This window comes from Triturus cristatus, chromosome 2_2 (genome assembly GCF_964204655.1).
Source record: "Triturus cristatus chromosome 2_2, aTriCri1.1, whole genome shotgun sequence".
Lineage (NCBI taxonomy): Eukaryota > Metazoa > Chordata > Amphibia > Caudata > Salamandridae > Triturus > Triturus cristatus.
The window spans coordinates 1,043,507,034-1,043,519,559 of record NC_140582.1 but is presented as its reverse complement, the minus strand read 5'-3'; the positions used below and the strand labels follow the sequence as shown (position 1 = coordinate 1,043,519,559).

The 12,526-nt window shown below is 45.1% G+C and overlaps 1 protein-coding gene across 1 annotated transcript in view; it reads right to left on the bottom strand.

Moving 5' to 3' along the window:
• The window catches only part of SLC75A1 (solute carrier family 75 member 1), a 161,992-nt gene that overhangs the window by 79,802 nt on the left and 69,664 nt on the right, over positions 1–12,526 (bottom strand). Inside the window, 1 exon segment of the mRNA XM_085642503.1 lies at positions 9,600–9,758. Coding sequence (XP_085498629.1) covers positions 9,600–9,758 — 159 coding nt within the window.

Here is a 12,526-nt window from a genome sequence, read left to right as displayed (position 1 = left end):
AAGTTTAACCTGTTAATCCCTATGTTGTAAAATTATGTACTTTTGGAACTGCTATATTTTATCAAGATATTTCAATACAATTTTTAAATAACCTGATTTTATTGAATATGTGCTTTTATGATTTTATTATCTTTTAAAATCGAATAAAGCATTTATTGATTGATTGATTGAATAGCTGCCTGGGAAAGAAGTCTTAATCTCGAGCAGCACAAAAATTTACTTTTGCGCTTTCCCTCACTACATGTATTCAGTCAATCAAGGATGTGAGAGGTATGTCTGTGAAGGATGTCAGATGTTTATTACCTGTGATTACATCGCAGTAGAATAGGTCACAGTAATCACATTATGATTATCTTGTAGTACATTTAGATTGCAGCTTAGATGGTTAAGTATTATTTCCAGGGGTGGGCGGAACTTGCGGAGGATCACTCCACGGAATTCCGCGGAGTTACATAAAAACTCTGAGATTCCGCAAGCGGTGGAATTTCGGCACGTAGTGCTGATTTTTAGCGCCAGGAGCTTGTTCTGAGCTGTAAAATCTGCATAAAAGGCACCACGCGCAGCGCCAGAGGGTATTCGAGTCGATTCTACTGGAGCTTCAGCTTTCTCAACGCGAATAGGATTGACCTGCCACGACCGCTAACATTGAGAAATCACGCAGGTACTCGTCCTAGCGAACAATTTTTCCTCGCTCGTCAAATTAAAGTGAGCCGAGCAGGAGAAAAACGCTGCCACGTGGTGGTTCGCGGAGTTTTTCCAAACGGAGTAGGCAGAACTCTGCCCACAGAACAGAGTTTACCGCTCACACCCGACTATTTCTAAAGCTCCATGATTGTGTGTGTGTGTGTGTGTATATATACACACACACACACACACACACACACACACACACACACATATATATATATACACACATATATATATACACACACACACACACACATATATATATATATATATATATATATATATATATTCACTGAAAAAACCATAGGTTTCACACACGTTATAGTTAGGAATTAGTATTTAAAAAACCTTGCAAATTCACTGAAAAAACCATAGGTTTCACACAAGTTATAGTTAGCTGTACATTTCACTCGTAAAAAACCAATGAAATTCCACGTTATAGTTAGTGCAGGCAACTATAACTCACGCGACCGCAATCCTCTGCTGATGCTAATACTGTATTTAGACACTTATTTGCCCATGTCTTCTTCCATTAAATTTTAGCTATACATATATTACAAATATTTTTTTTTCATAAAGACACATATGTCATCAGCAGAGGATTGCGGTCGCGTGAGTTATAGTTGCCTGCACTAACTATAACGTGGAATTTCATTGATTTTTTACGAGTGAAATGTACAGCTAACTATAACTTGTGTGAAACCTATGGTTTTTTCAGTGAATTTGCAAGGTTTTTTAAATGCTAATTCCTAACTATAACGTGTGTGAAACCTATGGTTTTTTCAGTGAATTTGTACGTTTTTTTAAATGCTAAGTTACTTTACGCCGTTCGTGCCGTGCGCGTCCACTTCACACAGTTCGTTCCGTGCGCGCACGGTGCGCGCACAGTGAGCACGCGGTGCGCTTCGCGCACCGCGTGCCCACTTTACGCAGTTAGTGCCGTGCACGCACGGTGGGCACGCGGTGCGCGTAGCGCACCGCGTGCCCACGTTACGCTGGATGGGCCATGTACGCACGATGCGCTTCGCGCACCGTCCGCACACGGAGGACATATTATGCGCATCGATGTGAAAGGTTAGCTATTACATGTTCTTCAACGTGTCATATGCCATGCACAAAAGGTGCCCTGCGGGCACCTTTTGCACACGTGGGGAGGAAATATGTGGAATTTGTTTTTTTTTAATTTATTTTTCACCGTACGCGTAAGGTAAGCGTATTCGGCGTTTTAAAAAAAAAAATTTTTTTAATTTTTGGCCTGGGGGGTCCTTCTGGGACACCCTGACCAAGGCTAGGGGGTCAGGAGCTGTCTAGTCTGCCCCTTTTCGTTGTTATCCAACTTAGTTTTTCCTCCCCACCCTCAGAGTGCGAGAGAGAAAATGGCGGCCGACACTTCCTGGTTTCGACCGATTCGAATGTTTACTAAGATCTAACAGCCAATCAGAATCGCGCACGGCACCGTACGGTAAGCTTACGGTGCGCGCTTACAGATATATATATTTATTTAAATGCTATTTTCTCAGGAAATACTGAACAGATTTACACCAGACCTACAAAAGGCACTTCCTTGACCTGAGGACTACCTCTCTGCCAAATTTCAAGTAATTCTGTTCAGCCGTTCGGGCTGTAGCTGTGTCTAAAGGTCCTATGGAAAAATGCATGGGGAAAACGCGTTTTGGGACCCCCCTTTTTTCTCAGCCCCCGCTTGACGAATCCCCCCGAGACTTTCAGGGTAGGAGCGGAGCGTAGCGCCCCATTAGTTTTGAAAATTTCGCGAGGATTCGTCGACCGGCGCCAAAGTTATTCCAAATAGAATGTTGCGGTTTTCCTATGGAAACAGGGTCCTAACTATAACTACCTACTGGCGACCGCCAGTAGGTAATATATATATATATCCTCAAACAAAGAATGCCCCCTGCGAGTTCGCACTCCGAGAACAGCCGAATCCTGTAAATCATAGCAGCATTCTTTATTGAAAAACCGGAGCTCCTTTGCCAAACAATTAATGCATGCCCTACATGTTTCGGAGTTACCTGCTCCTTGTTCACGGGCCTCATGCTATGCATAGCAGCAGAGTGGAGTAAGAAGAACGAGTCACTAATTAGCCTTTAAACACTTTCCGGTGAGTCAAGTGGTACATGTGATCAACAGAGCATTCTGGTACTCGTGGTTTCTTCCTCTCCATATTTATTGCCTTCGGTGGTTTCCGCTGCATTTAACAATCAATACATTTTGATTTTTGCTCTCCAGTGAGCCGCAGGCAAAAGAATCCGGTCCAATTTCATTTCACTGTTCTCTCTGCACAACATTACCGGCAATCAGTATGTTCAGTAATTGTTAAATGCAGCGGAAACCACCAAAGGCAATAAATATGACTTCTCAGAGCAGCAACAGAGAGGTCTATACCTCAGCAACCAGCAGCAGTTAGGCCGCACTTCACAGACAAGCTAATTCCTTTCTTTCAAGTTGTGTCCTGACTAGGAACAGTTAAGGATTAAACTCAGCACATCTGGAACATCAAAACTGGACTGATTATACATCCCGCAGCCGTCAAGAGACAGGCCTACCAAGTGCCACCCATCTCGGGTTAGACTAACGCATTTTCTAATTTTTATCACATCACCGCACGGCCTGACATGGTCACACTGTGGATTAATTAAGGCTGACTGCCGGCAGTCTCTCAGCGCCTCACACGGATGCTCAGGCCAGCTTCTTTTGTGTTATTTGGCAGCTCATTGCTGCCTGGCACCATTGATGCAGTTGCTGCCGATACTATATTGCAGAGTAGTGTCATATCACCCAAGAGCTCCTAGCTGAACTGCAGTAGCAGCGTTTTGGTGTGGCCTTCCCTAGAAAGCTGGACGGGGCGCCTCCTTCTGTTATTGATCAGATGACTGGCTTTTTACCAATATGTGTGCTCACGCCACAGCGGCAGACGTCTCCCACCGCCACGTCACCTGTCCTAGACTCCTCTGATTGGAGAAGTGTTGACTGGCTCTGGGACAGTCAAAGCCCAGGGTCAGATCAGGCAGAGCGGAGGAGACCCTGACAGCTACGCATACCTCAATGGTATTCCAGTCTTCCGGTCTGTGGCTAAGACTGGAGTTCAGAGGTAATGATCTGAAAAATACTTACAAAATGGGTCCTTTAAAAAAAACAAGTACTGCACACAACCTCTCTAAAAGTACAGCACAAACGGTCAGTAGATATTTAAAACTTTCTGCCCCAGCCAAAGCGTGCCTGTTCTCTTCACTGTCACCCTCTGCACAGTGCCAACCTGAAACATGCACTTCTGTCAAAACCGGATAGGTGGCTGGGATTGCAGCAGCTGCTATTTTGAAAGTTTCCCCAGGGGAAAGATTCTAAACGGTCAGAGAAATGTGGTGACCTACAACCAATCTGAAGACAGGTTGCAGGAGTGAGCTTCTCTCGCCACCTGAGGGATTGCGATGTGAACTCCTAAATCACCACATCCGCTTTCATTACAGGTTAACACCTAGAAGGGTAGCACTGTTCAACATTTCAAGAAATGTCGAGTCGCCACCAGTGTATGGGTGCGAATTGTGTGACAAACCATGGTGCAGTCCCACAGCTACAGTACTGAACTTTGTGATGGGGGAAGGTACTCACAGCCAGGCTTCCTACAGACATCTTGTCGTTGTCATTCACTCCCTTATTGGCCAGATTCTCATCTCTTTGGGAGTCAGTCACCTACTGCTTGCAGGGGAGCTGCCGTTACCTAACATCACTGTAGGGGTGACAGTATGTGTGTGTGTGGGGGGGAGGGGGAGGGGGGGAGGGCAGTGCTTCAAATGGACAGACAGTCAGTACCTGAACTCTGATTTGACTGGGAGAGTACCTGCCCTTCTTAGCAGGGGTTTACTACTTTTAATGGGATGGCACCGGCACTTCCCATTAGCATTACTCTTGGATAGTGAGTACCAGCACTTTTTATGTTTCCATTTCCAGGTGGGTACCAGCACCCTAGAGCGCCACTTTCACATACCTTAAAACAAATTCTGGGTCTTCGTGCAGATGAGTCTAATCTCTAATCCGCAACGTCTCTTTACTATGGAGAGGCATCCCTCCTAACCCTGGCCCTACTGCATCCCAGAAAGGCCAGTGCTTACGAGCTGTCTTAATTAATGCCCGCTCCATGGTAAAACATGCCCCGGACATTTTAGAGCTCCTATCGGACGTTCAGCTGGATTTATTATTCATACCCGAGACATGGCTCAATGAGTTCGCGGCCCGGTTATTGAATTGGCCATCCCAGTGAGGTATAAAATAGCAAGGGCAGACCGTAAAGTAGGTAAAGGAGGAGGTGTAGCAGTAGTGTTTAGGGATACTTGGGTTTTCACGCGGGGAGAGACTCGGGGCATTGGAGAGGGGGAGGCACTTGACTTCTCCTGCACCATATCCCCTCACTTCACGTTGGGGGGTTCCCTGGTATATTGTCCTCCTGGTCCCTCTGGCGCCTTTTTGAAGGCTTTAGATGAAGTTATTATGCCGAGGGCTCTGCACTACTCGAACTTTTTACTGCTAGGGGACTTCAATATTCATTTGGACTGTGTTGAGGCCAGTAACTCAAGGGAATTTTGTGAGTCGCTGAATCTGGCTTAACTGTCGCAACTGATCAGTTGCCAGTCTCACGGGGGAGGGCACACCTTAGACCCAGTCTGCTCCAATTTCCATCTATGTGTTCAGGAACCTCTTCCAGTTTCTTGGTCTGATCACTTTTTAATTCACTTTACATGGACTATTCAGGTGCCTTACCCGGCCACGAGATCTCCCCAAGGCAGACCATCTCAAAGAATAGACCCCGCTGCGCAGAGTCCTGTCTGACACCCGCCCCATCGCTTCCAAGGATTTGGTTGGCGCTGTAGGGACCTTTAACAATTGGATCTCACAGGCTGTGGAACATCTTTCCCCACCTCTCGCCAATAAGTGAGGAACACCCTTCCAAACCTTGATACTCTAGCGAGCTCAAGGAGCTAAAGCAATCCTTTAAAAAACTGAAGGGCAGCTGGAGACAGGCCTACTGCCCATTGGCTAAAATAGTGCTAAGGAAAACCCAGAAAGAGTACTATGCTGCTATCAAGAAGGCTAAAAGCAACTTCTACACAGAGCGCATTGTTCAGTCCAAAAACAACTCAAAAGAAATATTTTCTATTGTCCAGAGTTTTCTGAATCCTTGTCCGGAGCATATTGCCATCCCGGCCTCCAACTCTTGGTTTGAGAAGCTGTCCGGTTTCTTTATAGATAAGAGCCAAATGATACAGGACAGTTTTGGGACGAGTATTCACGGACAGGCGGGGCTCGTTACTCAGAATGCCCTGGTTTCTGATTCAGTCCTCACCTCTGACGGGTTTTTCACCCATTCCCCTGTTGGAGTCACTGTCCATTTGCAAATCCCTGAAATCGGGTTCGCCAGCCGATCCATATCAAGCTAGGCAGTTAGCAGCAGCTGCTGAGATGGTCAATTCCAAAGTCAACACTATTATTAAATTGCCGCTTCAGACCGCCACAGTTCCACTCGAGTGGAAACAGGCTAAATTGCTCCCGCTGTTAAAAAAGCCCTCTTTAAATCATGCAACGTTAGCAAGCTACCAACCCATCTCACTCCTCCCGGTGGTGGCGAAAGCGTGTGAGAAGGCGGTTTATAAACAAATCTCCAACTTTGTTGAGTCATCCGGTGCCTTCCACCCAGCCCAGTCGGGATTTAGGGCCATTTACAGCACAGAGACTGCCCTTTTTGAGATGTCGGAGGCTATTAGAGAATGTTCAGATGCAGGCGGCAGAGCGGCCTTGATTTTACTGGATCTCTCTGCCGCCTTCGATACGGTGTCCCACCGTCTCTCTAACATTGGAATCTCTGGTTTAGCTTGGGATTGGATTAAATCATTTTTAGAGGACATAACACAGCAGGTATGGCTGCCCCCGTTTTCCTCGGCCCCAAGAAAGGTGACCACAGGCGTTCCGCAGGGCTCTACTCTGAGCCCCCTTCTCTTCAATGTATACATCACACCTCTAATCTATCTGGCGGAGGAGCTGGGAGCTAAAATCATAGCTTACGCTGATGATATTCCGCTCCTCTTTAAGTGGAAGGAAAAAGATTTGTCCCCGGATTAAGCCAAAAACTGTCTTTCAGCCGTTCTTAACTGGCTTGCAAAGGCTCAGCTCAAATGCAATGAGGACAAGTCTGAGGTTCTTCTATACGGGTCATTTCCCCCTCATTTCAGAGAAGATCTTTGGCCCGCAGGCTATCCCTGGCACAATTCAGCGGGCAGTCCGGTTAATCTGGGGGTGTGGTTTAGTGAGGACCACAGATTCTCACCGCAGATAAGAAAAAACTGGCCAGAGTGTGATTTGGCACACTGAAATCACTTAGGAAATTCCTGCCATTGCTGCCCAGACCGGCTATAGGAAATGGTGACTCGTGCCCTCATTTTGTCACGTATTGATTACGCTAATGCATTATATATTGGCCTTCCTGGATACCAGCTGAAAAAGCTCCAAACTATTCAAAACGCGGCAGCAAGTACAACGCAACTTCTCCGGGATCTGCATTGGCTACCCGTGGTGCAACGCGTTCTGTTTAAGGCCCTTACTCTTGCCCACGGCGCCCTATATAAATCCGGGCCGCCATATCTCAGGAGACGCTTTGACTTCTATGCTCCCCGAAGACAACTGCGATCAGCAGCACAATGCCTTGCAGTCATCCCTTGTTTTCGCCTGGTTCAAACGAGGGCTAGCTCTCTTTCTTTCAGGGCGGCCAAAGCCTGGAACGCCCACCCATATGAACTCAGGATCTCAGGCTATTTAAAAAGCATTTAAAGACCTTGCTTTTTAACTAACTTACAGCTCCTCCTACCACCTTATTCTTGGTCTCCTGTTGCTGGCTCTCGCGCCGGGACACTCTTGGGTATCTGTGCACGCTATAAGTGCTTCATAACATAACATAACAGAGGTGGGTGATGGGGCATCATTGACAGCAGACGCTCACTTGGAAGAAATGTCAGTTTTCACAACTTGGCTGAGGGTGAAACCCATTGCAGCTCTGGCATCGAATGCTTGCACAGAAGGATGGTGCAATGGGAGGAGGCTGCATCTTTTGGCAGAGGAATGAGCAGTCTGGACCAAGAGAGCTAGAAAACGTGGGTTAAAGGGAGTTGAAAATGCACTCCCTGCACCGGTCTTTGGGCTCTGCCCCTGCATTGCCCTGTGAGTGTTAATTGCCATTCTCACCTTTCTAGAGAGTGCCCTACCTTGCTGTGGGGCCAGTGACAGGTAACAGTAGATGTGGACAGCTCATTACAGCAGAGCTCTGCTTCCCTTGTAAAATTATTCTCAAAGGTAGCATTTATTATGATACATTGCTCTCTTCAAACAGGAATATTTGTAGTGCATTTACAAGATTTTTCAACTTATTGTGTGGCCGCCGGACACCGCTGCAAAAAAATAAAATAATAATAATAATTATATATATATCTATCTATATCCACGTTCACTTTATGTCCACACCTTCCAAGGTGGGCCTATTGTATACCAGCCACATTTGGCGAGAGTCGCACTCTTTTTAGCTATAGTCGCCTGTCTGACAAACAATATGCCTCCTTAGACTTTAAAGCGGTCACACACTGTTCAAGCCTATATGCCTCCTCCAACAAATGTCATTCTCCATTGACCTTAATGGAGCAACCACTTAAATGCCTGATGCCACTTACATTTGTGAGTGAACGGGTGACAGATGTGCACCTGGGGACATCTCCCCTTGGTATAGTGCACACCGTTTGCCTTTATTCCTTTGGTATAGCGAAGGATACACTCCCCTTTCTACCTATTCCAAGTGGGACCACTTTTGGAAGTAGGTTTTTGTCATGAGTTAAATAAGCACTTCAGAAACACTGTTGCTATTTTAAGGCTATATCTTCATCGAGTAGAAAACAGTCTTTTCTAAAACTGAAATAATGAATTGCTGTATTTTACTCATGAGAAAGTGTCACTCAGAGTCACACATAAATCACCATAATGTCACACGTGTTACACTGAAAGCATGGAAACGTCGCACGTGTACAATGAAAACGTGGACATGTCACACATAAGCAAATGGAGAGCTTGGTGGGTATGAGAAGAACGAAAAACGTTCCTTGTTCGATTTACCAACGAACATTTTAAAGATATTTCGATCTTTGCATGCCCTGTAGAAAAGCCAGATATCGGTCTAGTTATGTAGATACGATAATAATAATTACTATGAAGTATTTTAAAATAAACTGAATGATTGGCACTTATTGATAAGTGTTTATTACTACCAACTGGAATCCATTTATCAAAATGTTCATTGTACTAAAAATTGTGTTTAAACATGCAGTATTGCAACCCTATTCCTAGCTGTTTAAAACGGTTAAATAACTAACTGAGCTATTTTAACATGGTTGTAACTCGGGATCTGCAAGTAAGACAGAGTCTCTACAGCAAAAGAATTAACCCACTGAGCTATCTTGGATAAAACTGAAACGTGTTACTCACACTTACACGCCATATATACCATGTAGAAGGCATATTGCCCCTGTGAACCAATTGTATGATGCTTCAGACTTGTGACCACAGAATTCATACACATCTCTCAAGCAAATTCTTTAACCACCAATTTTTTCCCCAGTATCTCTGTAGCAGGTGCTTCACCCCTCAAGTTACCATATTATTCAGTGAGTCTATCTGTGACAAATTAAATAAGCCATAACAGATTTATCATCACTTGTTCCCATATTGTTAATTATTTTGGGGGTAGATTTTGTACAAAAATAAAGTGATGTCATTGATGCATTTCTTCATGGCGCTGCCCCTCCTGACCCCGCCCCTTTCTGCCGTCACTCCCAGTTCATCCCCAGCTCTGACAGTAGTGAACTCACCATTCCCTTGCTGCGGGCCTTCGACGAGGGTAAATCGGCGATGATGGCCGTGCACAGGCTGACGTTCCCTTTACTCAAACCTCCAACCACACGTGAGACCAGAAAGACCAGGAAACTTCTCGAAACGGCCCATATGGCATAGGATGAAATCAAGCCCACCTGTGGAAAGAGCGGGAGGCATCTGTTTATTAATAGTGAACACCGTAACACTTTCTCCACATTTGCAGATATTGAAGGTCGGATTCTGAATGAAGCCTTTGCTTCAATGTAATGGCAAACGCGGATTACTGCAATTAGCAATGTTGACTTTTCTCCGAAGCTCAGAGTTAGGCAAAGAAATGTAACGTCTCACCAGAACCTGCCAATCTGTGCTGTGACCAGGTCTCGCCCGCCTGTTTTCGTAAATGTGGCAGAGCTCCGTGCGCATGCGCTATACACAGCACAGCAAGGCCTAATGCAGCAAGTGGCCACTACACAGACGGGAGTCCAATAAAATGCCCTTCAGGGCCTCGCTGTAAAGCAGTAGTAGTGTGACTGTATGTCTGGGGAAATAAATTAATGCGTGAGCCTGGAACCTTACTAAGACAAGCATTTGCAATGCAATAGGTCTCGCATTTGCAAGAGTTTGAGCTATTGGCATTTTAAATGACAGTGCCTTTTATTTAGGTTTTGAAAACCTGCAAGCGGTGCCTAAACACACACTTTGTACTTATAATCATTGCTTACGAGACGTAAGGCTGGCAGTAGAAGAGGCGCAGTTACTGCCCGCCTTGCTTCTCGTAAGCAACAACTATAAGTACAAAGTGTTTAGGCACCGCTTGCAGGTTTTCAAAACATAAATAAAAGGCACTGTCATTTACAATGCCAATAGCTCAAACTCTCTCATATGCGAGACCTATTGCATTGCAAATGCTTGTTTCATTACGTTTCATGGTAAAGGAGAAGCCAGTTGGACATGCTTTAATGAAATAAACTGCATTTTGGCCATGCAATGCAAGTAAGCAACTTTTGCAAATGCCTGTGTATATTACTTATGTTGGAACATTAGAGCCAGATATTTTGGCTTTGCCCATGCTTATTTTTTGTTGCAAATGAAGCACGGAAGCCTGGGCGGGATTAGCCAAACTCAAAAGTATGTGCAGGTTGGGCCATAATGAAAATGCATCTCTGTGCAGGTTCTGTTGCAACTTTAAATGTTTAAACTTTTTAATAGATGCCTTAGCTTAGACATTGTTCATTTGTCAGTATCTGCGGAATTTCGTAATTAGATGCCACATGAATTCTGATTCTATAGATCTACCTTCCGATTAATTAATATTTTTAAGTTGCTAGTCACTCAATAATTAATCATATAATCATGGTTCATGTTTTTAAAACATTAAGTAATATGTATAAATAAAAGTATTCATGTTTAGCATAGTAGCGTGGTGGGGGTGTCTCCCCGCTAAGCTGAGAGGCCTGTCTTCGCTGCCGTAATTGTTTTGTGTTTATGGTGTCATGGTGGTTGGCGCAAGCGTGCCTCTTCTCCTTGCAAAGTGACATTGCTGCCAATGTATTTCTGCTATAAGTCTGGAGACGAGCCAGTCTCCGAGATTACTGTACGAACTTGCTACTCCAAGAAGTTTTGTGTTTGTTCATGGTGTGTGTCTGCTAGTTTATTTTGTGTCCGAGTATGATTTTGGGTGCGTGTTTGTGACGGTTTAGAGTTATGAGTGTTTGATGTGTGTGTGTTTGATGTGTTATCTGTGTGTGTGTTTGTGATGTGTGTGTTTGTGATATGTGTGATATGTGTATGTGTGTGATGAGTGTGTGTGTGTTTAATGAGGGGTGTCGGTGTTTGGGTGGAAGTGCCAGTGTTCGGGACGGCTGCTCTTTTGCTGGGGCGTTACAGGGGCAGAGTCGAGGCAGGAGTAGGTTTGACTGTCCTTCAGAGAATGGCGTTAAGCAAGGAACGCCGGGCTCGAGGAGTTGGTTTTACCCTAGTTTATTTATGTAAACATGAGAAGGGGAGGGGATGTGGTCCGTCGGCTGCGCTTCCGACTTTGGTGCAGGAAACCAGGGTTCGAGCCTCGAGGTCGCGTCCACATCCTGTGATTCTGGGCAAATCACTTAATCTCCCTGTGCCTGAATATGTATGTAAATACGGTGCTCATGTACAGCGCTTCAATACCTTCGGGTCGAGTTTGCGCTATATCAAAGATGCAAAAAAAAAAAAGTCAAACGGTCGGGAGAAGAGTGCGCTGTTTAAATAAAACACGAACTGATGGAAAGTTCAAAAAGCTGAGAACAGCTGTCTGCAGGGCTGCTTATCGCTCTTTGGCAGTGCAAGGGACCCGCCTTTCAACAGCTGGTTGCGTTACATGATAGGAAACAGACAAAGATTGTACATGGATTACAGAGCAACCTCTGCTAAACAAGCGCACGCGCCTTGCACTGCAGCGGGAGAGAGAGGCGGTGGGGTGCACCCGCGAGTGGTGTGCACGCGCTCCGTTTAGGAGTCGGGCAGCAAGCAACACCATAAAACTATTCATACCAGTTATAAATTGTTTCTTCAAGAACTGTCTCTGCACTCAAAACCTAGGTCTAAATCTATCAAAACCAGTAAAAACATTTGATAAAACCCTGGACACTCCACTGTTAAGTGTATTTCAACATAAAAAATATTAAACTACTTTGGGGCCACAATGAGGTTTGAAGCTGCTGTGCCCTAGAATATCTAAATCAAATAGAGCGACAACACTCAGAATACGGTTTATTTGATTGTAGAGGTAAAATAAACAGCCATTGACGAAGCCAACACATCTGGCTTGCACTGTGTGACGAGATCAGCGCACTAACCAGAGGAGAACAGCTGAGAAAGGAGGACGCGTGTGACAGGAGGCAATAGACTGCAGTAAAGTGAAAGCAAATTTGTTAGCGCGCTTGGC